Source organism: Podarcis muralis, chromosome 10 (assembly GCF_964188315.1).
Source record: "Podarcis muralis chromosome 10, rPodMur119.hap1.1, whole genome shotgun sequence".
Taxonomy (NCBI): Eukaryota; Metazoa; Chordata; class Lepidosauria; order Squamata; family Lacertidae; genus Podarcis; species Podarcis muralis.
Window position 1 is genome coordinate 36,947,763 of NC_135664.1, and position 23,479 is coordinate 36,971,241.

The window sequence follows — 23,479 nt, forward strand, 5'->3', positions numbered from 1 at the left end:
AAACACACTTCCATTTAATTTCCTCTGAAACAGAAGCAGCCCAAAATTAATAGGAAAAGGTTCACATTTGTTTTACACCCACCTGGAATACAGATCATTTATCTTAATAGAAATAAAAGCTACAATGGGCATAACCAACACCTACCTACTGGACCCCTAAATTAAACTGGTGTGTTTCCATTAACTTAATTTCCAGAGGATATCATGGTCCACACTTGAAAACAGAAATCCAGGTTGGTTTCTGTGCATATACTTGTGTCTCTGAATTATACTTGCTGGACCATGCTGAAACACAACACGGGCAGAGCGAAATATGCCTTTAAGGAAAATTTATCAGGCACCAACCTGTTCTTTCATCAGGAGGCCAAATATTAGAACTTCCTTAAGCCTTAGCCAAAAAATAAAAGAAACAATCAAAATGCAAAAAATGGAGGGAAATGGAAAGAAAATATAATGCTGTTACACAGTGTGAGGAAACTCTGGGCCAGTTCATTTAGCCCATGAAGCTGTTATGGACAAGCCACATCCATCTGCTTTACACCTGAGGTCAGGGGGGACAGGGGACGGAGTAAAGATTAGTGGTTGGGCCAAAGTAGTGTGACCCCCAATGAGCTGAATGAAAGAGAAAAAGCCTATTCCTCAAACCAAGGTCTTTCCTCTTTCATTATAATAAAGATTTCAGTCTCTGCATTATGCATTATGCATTTACCTACTTTATGGAACAGAAATAAATAAAAGAAATTACATGCAGTGGTGGTTGATTATTAAAAGCAGACATGGCAATGATATAGATCGGCTTCTTATCCAAGGTAAATCCAATGCTGTTTTTTTTCTTAATGTTCCTTCCATTTAAAAACATCAGTCAGCAAAACGGATTAAATTATGTCAGTCTAATTATCTTGATTGGAATTGCTTACAATTCAATCACTTGTCTAGGATGCACTAAAAGGGCTTAATTTAATTAACAGTATAGTATAAATGTAAAGAGGTCAAGGTCTATTTTCAGAGAAGGTTTGTCAGGTGTGTATAACATTTGAAAACACCTTATCTCGCCTCTCCTGTTAATTTGCAGTTCTTTTTTTCTTGGGGCAAAAATATGCTTTCCTTCTTTTTAAAAAGAAAAACCAAAAGTACAAGTATTTGCTCTGCAAAATGGTGTTTCTAGGAAAAGCGAACAGTGGCAGCCACACTATGCCCTGGGGGTTCTTTGCAGGGGGTGGGGGCAGGGAGTCTGCTTGGCACCTGCAACTACAACCAACAGCCCTGCAACTTCATGCCCACCCAGTGAGGCTCACCATCACCTCCCTTCCTAGAACATGAGGCATTGCTGGCACTGCTACTGCTAAATTTTAGTGGCAGAACAAAAACATTGGGGGTACCATCATCATGAAGAGAAGGAGTCAGGGAGGAGGTTAAGCCAATGGGGCCGCACTTCTCCCAGTCATGCCCCCAGTTGGAAGGCTATTCTTTGGAGGATAATAATAATAACTCCAGCAGAATATTAAAATACAGGGATTCAGCAAATATTAAAAGCTTCCCTAAAGAGGGCTGCCTTCAGGTATCTTCTAAAAGTCAGATAATTGTTTATTTCCTTGACATCTGATGGGAGGGCGTTCCACAGGGCAGGCACCACTACCGAGAAGGCCCTCTGCCTGGTTCCCTGTAACTTCACTTCTCGCAGTGAGGGAACCACCAGAAGGCCCTCGAAGCTGAACCTCAGTGTCCGGGCAGAACGATGGGGATGGAGATGCTTCTTCAGGTATATGGGCCAAGGCTGACCTAGAGCTCTCAGAGGAGCAACCTGTGTTAAGCGCCCAGGGCCCTCAGAGAAACTGGGAATCTGACTTTCCCTTTTTCAGATTCAGAGACAGATACTGAGCAGCCACCAAGCCCTAGGGAGCACAGCTGCCTCAAGATACAGGCTCCGTTGGCTACCAGATTCCAAAGTGCCGGGTGAGAAATACTTGTGAGGAAGCTAGTCATTGCAGAAGACCAAATCTGTAAGCAACATGGATGCCTTGTTGCTGTGTTTTGGGTGGAGCTCTAAAAGCCTTCAGTTGTAGGCATGGAGTACCAGAACATCTTTGCGCCAGCTTCCTGACTCATGGGTCACTGCCACCTAGGTGTTCACTGAGCTTGCCATGTTTGAACCTCCGACTGTTTCTGAACCTTGCTTCTTGGGTTGCCCCTGTAGGAGGAGAGAGACTTTCTGTTCCTCAGCAGGCAATAGCATTTACACCTGCCTTGCCCCACCTAGCCTTTCAGCAGACTATGACTTTGAGAACAGTAGGAGCAGCAGCAGCAGCTGGGAAGAGAGGAGTTCAGGGATATATATAAAGGTAAAGGACCCCTGACAGTTAAGTCCAGTCACGAACGACTCTGGGGTTGCGACACTCATCTCTTTTTACTGGCCGAGGGAGCCGACATTGGTCTGCAGACAGTTTTTCCGGGTCATGTGGCCAGCATGACTAAGTCGCTTCTGGTGAAACCAGACCAGCGCACGGAAACACCGTTTACCTTCCCGCCAGAGCAATACCTATTTATCTACTTGCACTTTGATGTGCTTTCAAACTGCTAGGTTGGCAGGAGCTGGGACCGAGCAACGGGAGTTCATCCCGTCTCGGGGATTTGAACCGCTGATCTTCCGATCAGCAAGCCCTAGGCCCAGTGGTTTAGACCACAGTACCACCCACGTGCCACACACACACAGTGGTACCTCGGGTTACAGACACTTCAGGTTACAGACTCCGCTAACCCAGAAATAGTACCTCGGGTCAAGAACTTTGATTCAGGATGAGAACAGAAATTGCGCTGCGGTGGCACAGCGGCAGCGGGAGGCCCCATTAGCTAAAGTGGTGCTTCAGGTTAAGAACAATTTCAGTTTAAGAGCGGACCTCCAGAACGAATTAAGTTTTTAACCCGAGGTACCACTGTGTAGGGGGGTGTGTGTGTGTGTGTGTGTGTGTGTGTGTGTGTATTTTGGGACTACAGTTCCAATCACCCCTGACCACTGGTCCTATTAGCTAGGGATGACGGGAGTTGTAGTCCAAAAACAGCTGGAGGGCCAAGTTTGGCCCCTACTGTTTTACATGGTTTTGTATGTTTTGTGGTATTTTATGCATTGTGATTTGTTGTTACTTTTACTGATTATATTTGGTAATTCTTTATTGCGGTTGAACTGTTTAATTATTATTTGCTGATGTTTAATTTTACTGTTTACTATTAGATTCTGGTGGGTTGTTGAATGTTGCTTTGTCTGATATGTTATTTTAAAGTTATCGTGACTTTTATACTGGAACAGATTGTTACTATTAATGTTTGATGTTTTATTATGTTTTTATGTCTTGGAAGATGCCCACAGTGGCTTGGGCAACCCAGTCAGATGGGTGGGGTATAAATGAATTATTATTATTATTATTATTATTATTATTATTAACTTCTACTTGACTTTACACCTTAGATTGCCCCTGTTGATGTCTTGCTGCTCTGATCTGTGTGCAGCCTGAAGCAGGGCACCCCCCTCCCCAGGAAAGCCCTGGCATGGTACCCCAGCATAACAGAATATTTCCTGTCAATGGTTTCATTCTCACCTCCCGCACCAAATTCTCTTAACCTTTAATCACTCAAGCTTGTTTTCTTGACAAACTGTAACAACTTTAACATTTACAAACAGATGTTCCACATCCTATTAAAAATCTAGTGGGAAACTATATTTGTTTCACTGCAGCAAACAGTATTCAAAATCAGGCTTCCTTCTTAGCCTTCTTTAGAACAGATTTCTTCTACACAGATGCTAATGCTAAATAAAATGTCTTGTGTCAGACCTCCATCCTGCATCTAAAGCCTTGAAGAGCCAGATAATTGAGAAAGCATCTATCCACATATGTTCAATTCTATACTAGTCAAACAAAATCTTGAGAGGAAGCTGGGATAAGAAGGATCCCCCTTTGTCTTTGGAAGATAAGCTTATGTAAAAATGTAGATTTTGCCAGCTTTGTGACCGCCATGTATTAAGCAAACAATGCAAAACAACCACATTCACACGTCACAATTGGGGATAAGAAAATCTGTCCATTTTGGTTTCTCACCCCCCCCCCCCAAATTGTAAGTTTGGTTCACCATGTTTCCAAAACAGTTTGTCATCTTTTATTTTTAAAGTCTTCATTAAAATTCACCAGCATTTTAGTGCAAATTGCTCTTACTACACACTTGCTTGGATGCAGTTTGTATGCATAATTTTTTTGCATATTATTTCCACTAAAATGCATTTATATGCACACTTTATGCAAGTATATGCATTTTGGTACAACTGACTTCACTGGAGAACTGTACTGCAAAATTCACAGCACAAAGTATAATGAGATGTTGTGCTTGGATATAAGCTAAACAAGATGACTAGCTAGTCCTAAAATGTTATGATTCTGTAAGCAAAGACTACAATGAAGACAGAATAAATGCAAACAAATTATATTTTGCATTTAAGATGCAGCCTGCTTGCTCAGTTTCTGCTCCTGAGTTCTAGGTACAAATTATACTCAAACCTTCTGAATAATAACAATAATTCTCCAGCTCCTAGTGTGGTTTCATTCATTTCTAATCTGATTAGTCACCACTTTCTCACTTAAAAATAGGGTGCCTGCTTACACATCCAGTTTAAAAGATATATATTTAGAATTGGTGGGTTTTAAAAATCTAAATAAATATACATTATTTTTATTCAGATAAATAGCCTACTTTTGTTTGACTATCTAACAGCGATACCTTACATTTAAACAGCCTTGGCCTTGTATACCTGAAGGAGCGTCTCCATCTCCATTGTTCAGACCAGACACTGAGATCCACCTCTGAGGGCCTTCTGGTGGTTCCCTCACTGCAAGAAGTGAGGTTACAGGGAACCAGGCAGAGGGCCTCCTTGGTAATGGCACCCACCCTGTGGAACGCCCTACCTTCAGATGTCAAGGAAATAAAAAACCATCTGACTTTTAGAAGACATCTGAAGGCAGCCCTGTATAGCGAAGTTTTTAATGTTTGATGTTTTATTATGTTTCTTTATATGCTGGAAGCTATCCAGAGTGGTCGGGGCATCCCAGTCAGATGGACAGGGTACAAATAATTATTATTCATTATTGTTATTAAATATGTGTGCAAAGACAACTGGATTTTCAAGAAAATTGATCAGAACTGAAACATAAGATTTTTATATCAATAAGATGTTCTATATCTTTTAGGTTGGAAATTGCCATGGGATGCCATTTATGGTGGCAACCTTGGGGCCAGAATAGAACATATCTTGCCTTTGTTCTTTGGTTGAGAGGCAACTTGCCAAATGATAGCTTATGGTCATAATGATAGGCTGATACGATGCTTAAATGGCCACAAGCCACACTTGATGCAAAAGAAATATGTACAGTGGTACCTTGTTTTGAGTTCAGGATCCGTTCTGGAGACCCGGACACTTAACAAAAGGGACGCTTGATGAAAGGGACACTCAATGAAGTGCCGCTCTGTGCACACGCGCTGAGCAGTTTGCGCTTCTGCGCATGCACGAGCAGCAAACCTGGAAGTAACCCGTTCCGGTACTTCCAGGTTTGCAGCGGACATTCGCCGAAATGGATGGTCAACAGGGCGGACGTTCGTGGAGGTATTACTGTATAATATTTTCTCAGATAGATTGCATCACAACTCAATGGTATACAGGCTGTGGCTACACCATCTTGCTGGAAAATTGTAAATGCCTACTTTCTTAGTCAGTGATGGAACATGCCAAGTTCAGTGAAGTTTATTTCTTTACATACTGTATTTGTCAAATTTGTGACCCCCTTCCCATTCCAAGCTTTGCAAACCAGTTTGAACTGCTTCCTCCATTGCCTTCATAATTGCAATGCAAATGAATGCAGTGTTAATGAAAACCTGCAGTTTAATGTGTGCTGCTTCAATGTGATAGGAAGCTAAAGCAAGAGAACCTTTTAAAATTCCGATTCTGTTCACCAACATGCGGAAATTCCCCACAAACTACTTTAATATTATGGGGGGGGGGGCAGGCGGACACCTTAGGTTAAATGCTGAGGTTGAGGCTGAAGAGATGGCTTGAATGCTGAAGCACTCAGGATTTCCCATTCCCAACAGCAGGGGGTCTACTTCTTCGATCTGTTATTCGTTTAATAGCACATATATGGCATCTGTGTTGTGAAAAGGCAATCAAAATATTTTCAGCCACAGGAAGACGCTACGTTGCAGTAAGGACGGCTTGATATGGCATTTATCACTAGTGCAAGTTGCACTTTAAGGGAACAAAAGGCAGAAGAAAAGGCCTTTCAGAGTTTCAAAAACTGGTTTGGGATGTTGCTTTCAGCAACCACAAAGCCCTTTTCATCCTCTTCTTAGGTGAAAGGATGCTATAAAGCACCTTTCTACCCAAAATGGGTTTCTTTCTCTCCACTTCAACTCTTTAAAAACAAAGGATTCCGTCTCAGATAGAGTTCCAGCAGACACTCTTCCTAGAACGAAATCTCAGTGAAAACCACTCATTCTACACAATTGCCAGCTGCACCACAGCACAGATACTTTTACCCAGGCCTGAAGTTGATTTACAAAACCAGGTAAAAAGTAACCACAATTAGCATTACTGTCAGCATCTGCATAATGCCATGTAGGCAATGCTGATGAGAAGAGTGGGTGAATTTGTATGGAAGAGGAAGGAGAAGAGTGCCTGAATATCTTGCTCTGAAAGTGAAAGCTAGCTTTGCAAACATTTACATGCCAGTTGATTGTAATGAAACCTCAAAGTGGTTTATATATAATGTATGTGACACTTTAGGAAAGTAAGTACAGTGGTACCTCAGGTTAAGTACTTAATTCGTTCCAGAGGTCTGTACTTAACCTGAAACTGTTCTTAACCTGAAGCACCACTTTAGCTAATGGGGCCTCCTGCTGCTGCTGCGCCGCTGGAGCACGATTTCTGTTCTCACCCTGAAGCAAAGTTCTTAACCTGAAGCACTATTTCTGGGATAGCAGAGTCTGTAACCTGAAGCATATGTAAGCTGAAGTGTATGTAACCTGAGGTACCACTGTATTTAAGTGGAGATGAACAGGACTTCCCCACATCCCCAAAATGCAAGTGCCTTACTAAAACTTTGGATTTTCTCATCCCTCAGATTCCTCTAATGTTTCTCACTGACATATATGCCAAGAAGTTCCCACAGTGCCCAGCCACCCTGAATAAGTTGCCCACAAACAGGAGCAGCCACGGTCTTTTGGGAACCTCCAAGCACTTTTTCACACTATCTCCCCTCCTCTGACACCTAAAGGGGGGGAAGGTAAAGGACCCCTGGACGGTTAGGTCCAGTCAAAGGTGACTGTGGGGTGCGGGGCTCATCTCACTTTCAGGCCAAGGGAACCGGTGTTTGCCCACAGACAGTTTTCCAGGTCATGTGGCCAGCATGACTAAACAGCTTCTGATGCAATGGAACACCGTAACAGAAACCAGAGCACATGGAAATGCCATTTACCTTCCCACCGCAACGGTACCCATTTATCTACTTGCACTGGCATGCTTTCGAACTGCTAGGTTGGCAGGTGCTTGGATAGAGCAATGGAAGCTCACCCCATTGTGGGGATTTGAACTGCTGACCTTCCGATCGGCAAGCCCAAGAGGCTCAGTGGTTTAGAGCAAAACCACCCACTGACACATAGACATTAGCAGCAGCCCAATGAAGAAACCCGGACTAACATCTGACTTGTGAGGGACTAACATCTGGGACTAATTCCTGGCAAGGAGATTCAGCTGCAGAGCAGTAGCTAGAACATTGGAGGATGGAGGAGACTTGCGAGAAACATCAACAGCAGCCCGGTGCGGGGCCTCTGGGCTGTTAAGGAATTAACATCTGGTGCTGTATTTTCAACATACTGGAAACTACTTCAAAAACTTCACTTAGTAGGCAGGGTATAGTAGTCATAGAATCACAGAATTGTAGAGTTCGAAGGGTCCACAAGTATCATCTAGTCCAATCCCCTGAAATGCAGGAATATTCTGTCCAACATGGGGCTTGAACACACAACCCTAAGAGTCTCATGCTCTAGTGACTGAGCTACCAAGGCAGATAGATGATAGATGATAGATAGATAGATAGATGATAGATAGATAGATGATAGATAGATAGATAGATAGATAGATAGATAGATGATAGATAGATAATAGATAGATAGATAAATAGATAGATAGATAGATAGATAGATAGATAGATAGATGATAGATAAACAGATAGATAGATAGATGATAGATAGATAGATGATAGATAGATAGATAGATAGATAGATAGATAAATAGATAGATAGATAGATAGATAGATAGATGATAGATAGATAGATAGATAGATAGATAGATAGATAGATTAGATAGATAGATAGATTAGATAGATAGATGATAGATAGATATAGATATAGATAGATAGATAGATAGATAGATAGATAGATAGATAGATGATAGATAGATAGATATAAACAAACTAATGAGCGTCGGATGGCAAGGAGGACCCACATTGCACTGGGAAGATATAGTGTGCTCTTACCAGTGCCCAGTAACATAGTTTAGTTTGTACAAATGTGTTACATTCAGGTCTGATGCCAGATTCCTTGGAGAAGACGGAAAGGCAGGTCAGACGTTGCAGGACCATGGATAGCTCTGAGTGAGTAACTTGCCCTGATGAAGCTTGAGAGCAGTCAAAGTCTTTTTAAGAATCTGCCCCCAGACTCTCTCTTCTCAGGGTCCACTATCTTGTGGGTTACTTTAGAGCAACTCCCATCACCCCTAGATAGTAAGGCTCAGGGATGGTGGGAGTTGTAGTCCAACAACAACCTGGGACCCACAGGTTGAGAATCGCTGCTTTAGAGCCTTAAATGGCCAACATTCTGGAGTGAAAATGGACACTCCTCCTCAATTCCATAGCCTCTATCCTGGCACATCCCTTGCATTGCTGATCCAGTGAGGAACAGTGAGAGGCACTAGGTTCCTCAGGGAACTGTGCCCGTTTTCCTAGGGGCTCATTTGATCATTCTGGGGTGTCCCAAGATGATATTGTAACAGGATTAGTTGCCTCCTGATCTCCAGCAGAAGACTTAGAACCTTGGACCAGGTCTTGCTCCTTAAGCTGGAGACTCTGCAGCCTCTTAATCAGAGTCTTGCTCTGCTGGACTCTGGAGTCATGACAAAAAGGAGCCTAAACAGCCAGGCTGCAATTTTGTGGGGAGAGATAGGTTAATTTGTGGACATTCCCTGCATGTCCAGGTAGTTAATCAGGCTTTTCGGGATTAATTTTAAACTGTGCTCCTTGCTAGTACTATTGCAATACCTATTGTTAACAAAAACTGGTGACATATAATCTGTAATTATGATCCAGGAAGGTGAAATGAAAATCCCACGCTAAGAAATACACCGAGGCAGTTATAAGGGATCAAGGTTTTGTGAAGAAAAAATATTCAGCTGCACACAAAAAAGGCAGACCAAGTAGCTTTGCCAGAATAGACTTCAAACATTGGATACTCAGCAGGGTACTGTTTTAACATATATTTCAAATCATCAGTACACTGCAGGTGTGGAGGAAGATAAAAATAGTAAAACTGGTAAGCAGCAATTTTTGTAGCTTTTCCCCACTCTTGCCTCTTCATTTCTGTTGTGCCTGGATTCCTCCCTTGGTTAAACAATTAGTAACTCTCTGAGAACAATAGGAGCAATGCCCAGATATAATGAATAGCTAGCTGGAACCTTAGGCAGGAATACTCCTTAGGCAGGAGACACAAATGGGATTTTCAACAGAATATTGCAGTGTCTCCTTCCTCTTAATAGGAGTGCTCCTGTCCAGCTATTCCTTCAAAACAGAGCATTTCACTTTCCACACTCCTCTGTTCTCCACTTTTCTTCTCCACCTGATACTCTACATACTGCAGCTACTGAACATGCTCAGTTCTCATCAGGTTGTGTTTTGCCCCCTTGATTTATTTAATAAATGCTTTGTTGTGCTTCTCCAAACCTCAATATTCTCCCAAGCCTGCAGAGACCTTCCTCTTATTTCTCAGTAGCCCCATTTTTGGCTCAGTTTTGATTGGTACTTAGCACCTGAGTTCACTGTTAGAGGACGTAATGTATGTACTCATGGAATCAAGTAAAGAAACAATTTTTAAACACTTCAGTAAAAGGACCACTTTGCAAACAGCGGGAACGGAGGAGTGCCCTTGTTCATACATTTGCTGGGACAGCATCCCTGCTCATAGAGTGGAGTAGCAAACTTGCTCCCTCACTGCTACCATGTAGATAGGAGTGAACTGAACACTCCGCAATGGCTGGAAGTCCAGCTCAAATGACTCTTCCCATCTTCAAAAATAGGAGGGAGAAACTGCATGATTGTGACAAAAAATGAGCACCAAATTTAATGTCCCAAGATGTTATTCTGTCTGGTGGTGCTGACGGAGGGAGGGGAGGAAGCTCACTCCACCATCATGTGACTGAAGACAGCGAGTTTTGCAGTGAATGTATTGAAAAAGGAGCTGTATAAACCCATGCTCTTCAGTTGTAATGTAAGTGTCACAATTCGTTTTTTAAACTTTCCTGCTATCTTTGACACTGTGGGTTTCTAACAGCTTAAGGTAACCCCCTCCCCAGAAAAAAACAAAAAACAAAAATCATACCCCTTTAAAAGTAGCAGGATTGCCTAAATTTTCAGAATAGAACCAAAGCAGTATCTACACATGTTATAGCTCTAATGTTAATCCACAAGCTGATATGATTAAAAAGTTACATCATACAAGACAGAGAAAAGTTCTGTATTTACCTCCTGATTAGCAGCTGCTAGTTCCTCCTCAAGTGCTGAGACTCTTTCTAAAGAAACCCTCAGTCGTTCCCTTACCTAGAAGAAGAAAAAATTGTACCATTCAAATTATTTGTGCTCTAGAACTTGAAATAATAAATAGATGGGAGCACTTGAGGCACATATACCCCACTGTGTGGCTTGGGTTTATTGCCATGCAGTTTTTATGACTAAAAGGAACTGGGGAAGACAGGGCTCTAGCGAGACTTGGGTAGTTTCTCCATACGAAGCTGCTGCACCCAAACATAAATTGAGTCCATCCATTTGCTATACAGTGGTATCTTGGTTCTCAAATGCCTTGGTACTCAAACAACTTGGAACCCAAACACTGCAAACCCAGAGGTAAGTGTTCTGGTTTGCAAACTTTTTTTGTAAGTCAAACATGCTCTGTTTTGAGTGTTACTCTGAGGTCTGTCTGTTTTTGCTATTTATTTTGCATTTTTGCGGCTCTTTTTTTGTGACTGTGCGGAACCCAGTTCAACTACTGATTGATTGTGTGACTGCAGTACATTATTTATTGCTTTCAGTTTATGGATCAATGGTCTTGTTAGATAGTAAAATCCATGTTAAATTGCTGTTTTGGGGTTGTTTTTAAAAGTCTGGAATGGATTAGCCCATTTTGCATTACTTTCTATGGAAAAGAGCGCCTTAGTTTGGGAACACTTTGGTTTTGGAATGGACTTCCGGAACGGATTAAGTTTGAGAACCAAGGTACCACTGTTTTTAGCTTCAAGATTCTGAACAAGTCTGCTCTAGAAGCCTTTGTTGAATAATGGCCTATGGTTAACTTGACGAGTCATGTAAGAAACATCACCACATCACCACCTACCCAGATCCCCAAATCTCTATTGGATTGGGTAGGGGGGAATAACCAATGAACCTTCAGACATATCCCATTAGTTGGTAGGGACATGGCTTACTGGGCAATTGGAGAGTGCTGAATCTGCAAGTGAAGTTGTGGTTACATTGTTGCTGCATGTTGCACTCAGACTGATTTCATGGGCCGGATGGATTTATGATCAATAATTCAGCGCGCCAGCATTCAATCCACTTTTGGAAGGTTTGTAGCAGTTCAGAAGGTCTGGTGAATCACTCAGAAATAAGCAGGCAATCACCTTAGTGCAGATTCAACGCTTACCACTTGCTTCGTAACATACCTGGTGTCACTCAAACCGCCAGAGAAAATCCTTCAATTTCAATTCTGAGTTTAAAACACAAAATGTACAATACGTAGGATGTTTCTGATTAATTGCTTGCAGAAAGTTCAAGTTCATTTCTCATTAATTAAAGTAGTTTGAGAAAACAAGGCGTCACCACTTCCCTAATGGTTGTTTTTTTTTTTATCAGTCTCAAATACTGGAAAGTGAAATTAGTCTATAAACCATACTAATCTCCAAAGACTACTGCTAGTAATGCTCCATTATGTAAGTCCCAGCTACAACATTTAAGTTCAGCAGAAAACCCAAAAACTTCCAGGGACATGTAAAATATTGTTTAAATGTGTTTGCATAGCATTGGCCTCAGTTACTCATCTCTTACTACGCACAGCTAAATTGCAAAGCTTCATTTCAGATTAAAAAGCACAGTAAATGATTTTCACATCACTTAGAAGGAGCATGTCAAAATATGGTGCGATCGTGATTCAGGCACAATATGTACTGCCCTATTTAGACTGTAATGAATCTCTGTGGGATTTCTTCCTAAAGGTAATATAGTTCCCTACAAACAGACCACTTTACACAAGCCAGCTTCTAGGGCCATAGACAAGTGACCCATATGCCTTGACTTTCCTTATTTATCATAGCTGCCCCTCCCTGCTGGCAGGTACCTGCTCCTGATAAATCAATATCCCATTTTTATTTTTATTTTACAATTTTGTTAGTGTGAGATGACATTGTTTAGGGGTTCCCCACAGTGTTTAAAATTTAAATCTCTGAGTGGATGTCAGATGCATCGTTTCTAGTGCATATTCATATCAACACATAGGCGTGAACCCTCTCAGGCACCATGCAGTGCACAATCTGCCATTGCACACACTTGCAGCTGCTGGTGGCATTCTCTCAAACTGTTGCAAGACAATTTTATGTTTTTCATGAACACTGTCTTTAACTCAATAGAAGACAGGCTATTACACAGTTAATGAATACAGGAGGAAGAACAGACACCTTTAAGCAATGTTGGGGAACTGAGACTGTTATTCTCATAGTGGAAATAAGAGACAATAAAATTCCTGACACCTGCAAAGTTGTTGAGATTTCCTTAGGAAACCACCAAGATTGTTGAGATTCTTTAGGGAAACCTTTCCCCAAAATAGTGACTTTAAGGTTTTGGAGCTGTTTCTGCTGCTTTTTCCATCGCATTGCCATATTCTGTAACTGGGTTTCCCCTGACATTTTGCTGATTTGGCAAAAATCCTCTGACACCATTTTTACAGCAGAAAACCAGGATATATTAGGAATTTTCCTGACGTATGGCAAGCCTAGGTACCCCTGTATTCATATTAAAATATTAACATTCTGCTGATCAGTTGCTTGGCAAGAGGAACAAGGATTGGGTTAAACCCCTCCTCTCTCACCTCCTTTCCTCCCATACAGTTGACTGATAGGTTTTTAAACTGTTTGAAATGACTGCACATTTTTGGATCAGGCAGTCACACCCACACCATACATTTAAAGTACGTAACTTCCCACAAAGAATTATGGGAACTGTGGTTTGTAAGGGGTACTGGGAATTATAAATCTGTGAGTTGTAAACTGTAGTTCTCTGGGTCTTTAGGGGAAGCCATGACTGCTGAAGTAGTATAAATGTGCTTTAAATGTAGGGAGAATATTTAGTTCAACTTGGATGGGTAAATGCAGCTTGATAATTTGATGCCTCCTTTGGGGACAGCATCAGAGATTTTCTCTCCGTCTCCCCTCCGCCATCTCTCTCTGTCTCTCTGGCCTTAAAAGGGAATATAAACAACTTACAGTATGCAACTAGCCTGAATGGACTGGGTTTGACTTCCTGGAAGGGCCCCATGGCCCTGCATAAGTCCCATGGAAATCACCACCACCATTCAGGGTGTAAGGCCTGGTGCCTCTGTTGTGACCTTGGAAGAATACAAAATGGCACCCTGGAAACACTATTATGTTACATATGCCAAGAGAATGAGGGAACTAGTCTAGTGTAGGCATCCATGACAAAGCTTAAGAAATATATGCCGAGTCAGTAAGCTGATTCCCCGTACTTTACCTTCTCATCTAAAGCCTTGTGGTGTTCAAACAATGATTTCAGTGCTTTCAGAACCTCGACTTCACTGGAGACTCCGGAGGGGGACTGTGCTTGCCGTTTCACCACTGTCATTCTCAGCGACCTTTCATGTCTTGAAACAAGGCACTCCAAATGTTCCAGTAACAGCTATTGGATTCAATATATATATATATATATAAAGAAAGTTAGCTAATTTTCTCCTGAAGGTCACTGGCACCATAATTCTAGTTCAAAATGATAATGACACAGGCAGGTTTCACCGTACTTGAAGGTTTATGGTGACTCCGTCTGGCAGTTTTCCATGATATTATTGCAGAGAACGTAAAGGGGAATAAAGTATAAATGTGATTAATATCTACTGAACTCTCATGCAAATTTTCCAAGATGGCAAATTGTTCCACTCACCATTGTTGTGTCCAAACTAAGATGTTTTAGGACACTGAAATATTGTTAAATGGAACTACTGAAACCATCAAATTAAAGAAACAAATCACAGTGCAGTACGTAACCAATGCTGAAATTAGTTGCACAATTGCATTTTGAAACCTGAACAGATATGCAAAAAACTAACAAACATTTTTCATTAAGATTTTGAATTTCTGTATTTGATCAAAAGGGGTTGTATCCAATGCCAGCACTCATGTAACAAACTCCCTCTTGTAACCATTTGGAATGTATTTCCCACATTCATGGCTGCAGAAACAGTCTTGAGGAGAGGTGAATAAAGAGAGGGCTTATCCACACCTTTTGCCCTGCTCTTTCCAGGCCCAGGCCCATACTGAAAAGCTCCATGTCTGAGCGCTCTTTTTGTTGCCCTAGAGCTTTCCCCGTGAAAACCCACTCTTTAAAGCTGAAGTGCAACAAACAGCAACTCAGGTTTTTCTTGCAGTTTGCTCCTATTGCTTCCCCCATAGCCGCAGCCTTGGATTCAAACAGAAATCAAACTCTGACTCTCTCTGGCTTCCCAGTCTGCAGCTTTTCTTCCAGCTTCTAGCTCACCTCATGCAGTTCTCAACCCTGGCCATTTCTTTTTAACTACCGGTCAGTTGAGGGAGGGAGTCCATCCATTTTCATCTGGCACAGACCCATTTCCTTTGTTCCCTTAATGGCCCATTACCTACGCTATCATCCCACCAGGAAGCTAGCCTGGCTTATACTTTAACACTTGCTGGATCCAGGGGTTAGAAGGGTCTCAGCAAACAGCCTATTCTCCCCCCTGCCCCACAACTCACAACACTACTTTAACATTGCCCCACTCATTTATGCTATTTTATAGCAAGCACAGCACATCATAGTGTTACGCTGAACTAACTCCAAGAAGTGAATAATGGATCCTTTACTTTCCCCATACCACAATAAATAAATAAGTAATAATTGCAGCTATAGATGCATACACCGAGGTCAAAATAAATTCCTATCTCAGAATAATGCTGTAAGAATCGGAGTCAGAAATACGACTCAGCCCAGAGTCAGCTTCCGTGACTCAGCAAGGATCCAAACCTGAACCTCCCACTCCATTCACTTCCCCACACTTCCCCTTGCATGTCTGTTCAAGCATTTAACAAATACATACAGGATTTAAGGCCTATGAAGGTGAGCAGCTCCTGACAGTTAAATGTTTGTGCCAGGGTGCATATTTATCTTAAGCAACTATAGAGAGTTTTTCTCTACTGGCATAATATATGCTGCTCCTTACACCCCATTATGCCCAATATCAACAACCTCAGATATACAGATGACACAACATTGATTGCAGAAAGTGAGGAGGAATTAAAGAACCTCTTAATGAGAGTGAGAGAGGAGAAAGCAAAATATGGTCTGAAGCTCAACATCAAAAAAACTAAAATCATGGCCACTGGTCCCATCACCTCCTGGCAAATAGAAGGGGAAGAAATGGAGGCAGTGAGAGATTTTACTTTCTTGGGCTCCATGATCACTGCAGATGGTGATAGCTAGTCACGAAATTAAAAGACGCCTGCTTCTTGGGAGAAAAGTGATGCCAAACCTAGACAGCATCTTAAAAAGCAGAGACATCACCTTGCCAACAAAGGTCCGTATAGTTAGAGCTATGGTTTTCCCAGTAGTGATGTATGGAAGAGAGAGCTGGACCATAAAGAAGGATGATTGGCAAAGAATTGATGCTTTTGAATTGTGGTCCTGAAGGAGACTCTTGAGAGTCCCATGGACTGCAAGAAGATCAAACCTATCCATTCTGAAGGAAATCAGCCCTGAGTGCTCACTGGAAGGACAGATCCTGAAGCTGAGGCTCCAATACTTTGGCCACCTCATGAGAAGAGAAGACTCCCTGGAAAAGATTGAGGGCACAAGGAGAAAGGGACAACAGAGGATGAGATGGTTGGACAGTGTTCTTGAAGCTACCAACATGAGTTTGACCAAACTGCAGGAGGCAGTGGAAGACAGGAGTGCCTGGCGTGCTCTGGTCCATGGGGTCACGAAGAGTTGGACACGACTAAATGACTAAACAACAACAATTAATGCTGAACCTACAAAACAAAAAATATTGCCTTAAAGAAGGATAATTACTTTGCTATTTTCTTTTTCAAAAGGTGTGCGTTGTGGAATCTAACAGGATATAAAGCAAATCTGAAACTACATTGTGGAAAAGGCATTCAAAATACACTATGTAGTGATTTTGCAGATGTTATCCAGGGATGAGTGCTGATCTGAAGTCAGAACACTGCTCTCTATACAGTGGTACCTCGCGTTAAGTACTTAATTCATTCCGGAGGTCCGTTTTTAACCTGAAACTGTTCTTAACCTGAAGCACCACTTTAGCTAATGGGGCCTCCTGCTGCTGCCGTGCCGCCAGAGCACAATTTCTGTCCTCACCCTGAAGCAAAGTTCTTAACCCGAGGTACTATTTCTGGGTTAGTGGAGTCTGTAACCTGAAGCGTATGTAACCTGAAGCGTATGTAACCCAAGGTACCACTGTAAATATTATGTACCCTACAGTAAATGTCATAAAATTATAGACACCCAGGCTCACCAAATATCTACTTCTTCTTGTGTCATATATGACCCATTCTCTTTTGTATTTAACCTCTGGAGATGACTTTTGTATTACAGTGTTCAAAGTTGGACTGCCAACTTGGCGCTTGTGGACGTAATGGCATCCTTAACGTCTCCCCCTGGCAGTGGTGGAGCTTCAAACTCTGGCGGGGGGGGGCAGAGAGCAGGCGGGGGCGTGGCTGGCGTGTCTCCTGTTGGCATGGTGTGCCACCCACAGGGGCATGGCATGCATCCTGGGGGTGTGGCGCCCAGTGGGGGGGCGGGGTTTAGCCGCGATGGCACCCCACTGGGATCATGCTGCTGGGGCAGTGCACTCCCCCCACACCCTTGTTCCTCCACCAGTGCCCCCTGGCACTACAAAACCTCTCAGCTCCCCCACTCACTGCCCCTTTGGTCATGAGATGGTGGGGCGGGTTACCTTTTTCTCCCTCGATTCTCTTGCCCACTTCCTCTTTAATTTGTATGTGCTTTTCAAGGCTCAGGTTAACTTTAATGGATTCTGACTTTCACTTAAGATTGCTTCAAACAGTGAAGTATGTTTTGTGCTTTCTCTGGGGGCTCATCCAAGGTAGGGAAGAGAGCAGTGCCCATAGATGGTGGCACTCTCTCAAAAATCCAAAAGTTCCCATTGGTATAATTAAAGTTGGCGGCTGCTGGTTTAGAACTTGTTTGACACCAGCCATCAGATAGATTGATGTCAGGGCTAGTTTAAGAGACTACCCACCCCCCTCAACAGGAAAGCTGCCCCAAACAATTTTTTTGTATAATGTTTAACACTTTAAACCTTCTTGCCGTGTGTGTTGTGCTGAACACATACAGCATTTCTGTGTCAACAGTGCATATCTTTAGAAACAGTATGGGGATGCTGCATACATTTGCACTGCTACATGGGGTAAGAAACATTCGCGTAAGGATTTTTCGGCAGCCATCACCTGGGAACTGTAATATTTAAATTAGACATCATGTTGAACAAAGGCAGCGAACAAGCAACTATTATAACAATCCCTTAACTGGGATGTAGCAGTGTGATGTTTCTTTGTGTATTCTTAATTCTAGTCTGTCTTTCTAGTCTTGCATAGGAAAAGGCAAGTTACATATATTTAGGGTTATTTACTGACATTTTATTATTTTTAAAATCTGAACCCAACTATTTAATTTATATCTGGCCCTTCATCCAAAGATCACAGGACAGTTTGCAGTATAAAAACACGAAATACATAACAGCAGCAGCAAAACACAGCACCCGTCATAGACATTTAAGGCCATAGATTGTTTAATCAGCCCAAGGCTTGGGTCAACTTCAGCCAATCATTGTAGACAGTACTGAGTGAAATGGACCAATGGTCTGACTTGGTATAAAGCAGCTTCCTAGCCTATCTTCCAGGTATGGAAGAATGGCTGTGACATATTTTACTTATACAGCAGGCTTCTGCTTTTAATTTGTAAGATGGCTGTAAGGTGGAATGAACTCCTTATTCAATGAAATCATAAAGCACTACTTAAATTTTTAATTGTGCTTTTTTTTAAGACTGCCCATTAATAAAAGCACAGAGTTATTCTTTTTCTTATTAATTGCACATTCATTTAGAGTTGAACCCCCCCCCTTTAAAAAGATGGTTCAGAAACATTTGTATTGTCAAAAGTGAGAGGGCAATGTAGTCATTTTCTTGCTATGTTTTCTTTAAAACAAATTATGTGCGGGTTCTGTTGTCTATTGGCAACCAATATGTCTATATTTGCATCTCTCTCACTGCAGAACATGGCATGGTATGTTTTGCTTTTTAATAGAATAGCAGATTTTTTTAATGGCTCTTTGGTAAGAACATATGGGAGTTTCCCATTATATATATTAACAATTTCTGGAGAAACTGGGCAAAACTCTGCTAGGACCTATAGATTGTATCCATTAAGTTTTCCCCAGAGCAGATCCATTGAAATTAATGGTCCTAAGTTAATCATAGAATCATAGAGTTGGAAGAGACGCTGAGGATCATCGAGTCCAGGGGTCAGTAACCTTTTTCAGCTGTGGGCCAGTCCACCGTCCCTCAGGCCATGTGGTGGGATGCACTACATTTTTTTTTGGGGGGGGGGGGATGAACAAATTCCTATGCCCCACAAATAACCCAGAGATGCATTTTAAATAAAAGCACATATTCTACTCATGTGAAAACACCAGGCAGGCCCCACAAATAACCAGACCTAACCAGAACATGGAGCATCCTCAAGGGGGCTGGGTATTGAATGTCTGAATAAAACTGCTGCCAGAGACAGGATACATATCCAGGCGATGTTGAGGATCCATGAAGGCAGCAGTACTACACAATTGTTGTTGTCGTTGTTTAGTCTATTAGTTGTGTCCAACTCTTCGGACCAGAGCACACCAGGCACTCCTGTCTTCCACTGCCTCCCGCAGTTTCGTCAGATTCATGTTGGTAGCTTCTATAACACTGTACAACCATCTCATCCTCTGTCGTCCCTTTCTCCTTGTGCCCTCCATCTTTCCCAACATCAGGGTCTTTTCCAGGGAGTCTTCTCTTCTCATGAGGTGGCCAAAGTATTGGAGTCTCAGCTTCAGGATCTGTCCTTCCAGTGAACACTCAGGGCTGATTTCCTTCAGAATGGATAGGTTTGATCTTCTTGCAGTCCATGGGACTCTCAAGAGTCTCCTCCAGCACCACAATTCAAAAGCATCAATTCTCCAGGCGATAAGCCTTCTTTGTGGTTCAGCTCTCACTTCCATACATCACAAATGGGAAAACCAGTAACAGGGTACTAGACAATACAGCTCTTAAATGAAGAAGCTGCCAAAGATATGCCTTTTCCTGTGGATCCCAACTTCTACAAAGTGGTACCTGCTTTACCAAATGGTACCTGCTTTACCTAGTAGATGAAGGCATCAAAGATACTTTTCTTTCCATACATATATTTATCCATTCCCAAAGATCACTGTGAAACTGGTAGTACATGGGTTGGAAGCAACATCAAATACATGACCAGGTTTCATCATGCTTATAACACTAACTCCAAAATTCCATATATAAGCTGGTTCAGTATAAACACTGATCAGAAAGGCAGGGAGATAGGAATTCTGTAAGGAAGACTCCTCTGCTCATCATACATTGGCACTCTTTGGTATAGCACTGCTCTGAAAAGTCAGAACTGCTCAAAAATTATCCCAGGAATGTTCACCAGTGCACACACTGTTAGAATATTCCAGTAACAACACTGACCATGAAAAGGTTTTGGGAATCAACTGATTAGAAGCCAAATTTTCCCTGTCAATCTTTTTGGTGCTAGCCACTGTTCAATTTCACACTTTGATCAAAAGCCAGACGGGGAGAAATCCAGAAAGTTAATAAATGCTAAATGAACCCAAATCTGATCGGTGAATGTCTATTTTTAAACTACTCCCCAAAGAGCAGGTGGAAAATAGAACTCAAGATATGAATTTCCAAACAAACCACTTGAACTATCAAAAGGCTATTACAAAAGAATGACATTGATGAACCAGTGGCTCTGCAGATGTTGTTGGATTCTAACTTCCATCAGCTGCAGCCAGCATGTCAATAGTCAGGCAGGATGGGAGTTCTGGTCCATCAACATCTGGAGAACTACAGACTCCCCCACCCAGGCACAGAATGTATTTTCACAATTCTCATAGAATTTTATAAGATAAAAAGCAGTGCTAAAATTATCTGATACATTGTTATGCAAAACACACATAACTGATTGTTTTTATACTTACTCTTGTGTTATTCCTTTCAGCTTTCAGTTCAGAAATTTCTTCTTCTTTTTCCAGTAGTTGTTCCCTGCATGCATTTAGCTCTTTTGTAAGTGCAGCAAATTCCTGCAAAGATGGAGAAAATATGCAAGAGGAAAACATTTAGCATGAAAATATTGCATTGCTTTAATCTCCAATTTCAGAAAATCTAACAGAACTAAAGCTTGGGTGCTGGAAAATTTCTGAGAACTTTTGAAAACAATGGGAATGAAATGCCTCTCTCGGATTAATATGAGGGGCCTATGCCCTGCTTTGAAAAAGTCTAGAGCCATATTCCACTGAACAGTAAAATATGCTGTCAGGTGTCAATATAGGGTTCGCATAATATATTTTAAAATTCTTGTAACAGAAGCCACCAGTATTATATTTTAGGGCAAAACTGTGTGTTTCCTTAGCACTCATATGTCCCCAAACCTATGTTTTCTGAGGTAACATAAATGTGTGGCTGAGTCCAGGGCATTTGTATGGGTTAACTGACATGTCTTTCCATCATCTGCCCACTATTCTGCAAATGCCCCCACCCCCTCATTCTGGCTTAGTTCTGATCTTGGAGATTAGGTGAATAAACACTGGATCAAAACTGATCAGGAGGAAGCAATTTGCCGCAGAGAATTGTTGGCAGGAGAGGAGAGCCGAACACTTTCCTTGCAACTATATCCTTCCATCTCTTAATTAGCATTATAAGGTAAATCTTTGATGAAAGTGTTTTCTGTTCAACACAGTGACATTATATATACCCGTGGCATAGTAAAACACACATAGTATTATTGATCAGTCCCACGGAAGCTCACCTCCTATGCCTTTCAAAGCCAGTGAGGCTACTATAGGTATTGACTGCTACAAATCACTCACCTGGCAGGATGGAACTTGTGGGATATGCTTAATATTTTAGATCCACCAGCCAGAGCCCAGTGCAAAATGGTAGTCGGGTGGGAAGATATATGCTAAGAATTAAAAAAGCATGGTGCCTCTGAACTCATGCCCAGCCTAGGAATTTGTGAATGAAGCTTACAATTCCTTTCACACAAGAATCCACTACTGGTTTTCCTGCCAACCTTCTTTTTCAGCAACCTATGTAACTTAGGCATGGGGGGATCTTTAGTTGTTGCTATTAGGCAACTAGGAGTCAGATACCCTTGACAATCTATTGCAGGCATTGGCAACCTTCAGCCCTCCAGATGCTTTGGACTACAATTCCAATCATCCCTGACCACTGGTCCTGTTAGCTAGGGATCATGGGAGTTGTAGTCCAAAACATCTGGAGGGCCGAAGGTTGCCTATGCCTGATAATACCCTCAATGTCTCAAAGGATGCACACAATAATCTGAAGCATATATGTCACTTCGTAGAGTGGTTTTCCAATCCATTATGTTATTGTATTCTAAAGACTCTTCTGAAATAATTATACCTTAATAATATAATTCACTTAGTTTAATTAAACCACGGTGAAGCAGATCAATACAGTACAGAGAGAATATTAAAAGCTTAAGCAGGAGTGGATTCTGCAGGGGAGTGTGTCTGAGGTTTTTATAAGGTTAGGCAGTAAATTACAGATTTGATGATTTATAGTTTTTGCAGAGGTTAATCATTCATCACTCTGATGCAGTAACTGTTTAAACTAAAACATCTGGATTTCAGCCAGCTTCATCTCATTGAGGAACTAAAATTGGTGTTTTGACTTAGCTGCTTTTAGTTGATGACTTGTTCATTCATTGTTAGAAACGAACACAAAACCGCTTACCATTTCGGCAGCAGCAGCAGTTGCAGCCTGGCATGGCTATGGACAAACTGGGAGGGGGGATTCTTTCCCATGGGGCCAGCTGGTGTTGTCATCAGCCTCAGCTGGCCATGGGTAAATGGACAACCTTGCTATGGAGTTACTTGGTCGCTGTATTTGGGACCAGGGAAGAATTGGGCCTATCGGGCAACTGTCACAACTTGCTGACAGAAAAAGGCATTGAGTCAGATCCTTAGCCTAAACAGAGGGAAGGAGTCTTACACACTACTTCTTGATCAAGTATCAGGGTACCCAGTTAAAGAGGTCCAGGGGGAAGGATTCTGTCTGAATGCCCGGATGGGGGCAGTGGCAGAGCTAGTCTCTCGGGCACCTGGAGTGGACATGCTGTCTAATTACTTTTCTAAGTTAACATCTGCAGTGACATTCACAGACATATATCCATTGGAAAGCAAAGGCTGGTCTTCAAAACTATTATTTTAATTGTATGCAAATCTATATGGATTTAATCAATTACTGTACTTAATCAATTAAAACTAACTTGATTTTATTGGAATAAAAGCCCAAATTAACACATGCATTGCTCGCTAAATTCACATTATTTAGTCATCTCAGTATTGCTGACACCAGATCCCTCACCCCCCACAAACCAGTAAATTTATTTTGGTGTTAGGTGTAAAAAGTATCAGCTTAAATTTTCTTTTTACCTGCACCTAGGCAGGTGGCACTGTGGGTTAAACCACAGAGCCTAGGGCTTGCCAGGCAGAAGGTCGGCGGTTCAAATCCCTGCGATGGGGTAAGCTCCCGTTGCTCGGTCCCAGC

The 23,479-nt window shown here is 41.9% G+C and overlaps 1 protein-coding gene across 9 annotated transcripts in view; it reads right to left on the reverse strand.

Annotated features, from left to right (window-relative positions):
• The window catches only part of PPFIA2 (PPFI scaffold protein A2), a 269,557-nt gene that overhangs the window by 80,957 nt on the left and 165,121 nt on the right, over nucleotides 1–23,479 (reverse strand). For all 9 annotated transcript variants that reach the window (XM_028746753.2, XM_077934767.1, XM_077934766.1 and 6 more), the window contains 3 exons: nucleotides 20,887–20,988; nucleotides 14,094–14,258; nucleotides 10,824–10,898 (listed from right to left, as the gene is read on the reverse strand). In XM_028746753.2, the coding sequence (XP_028602586.2) occupies nucleotides 10,824–10,898; nucleotides 14,094–14,258; nucleotides 20,887–20,988 (342 nt within the window). The remainder of the gene's footprint in view (nucleotides 1–10,823; nucleotides 10,899–14,093; nucleotides 14,259–20,886; nucleotides 20,989–23,479) is intronic.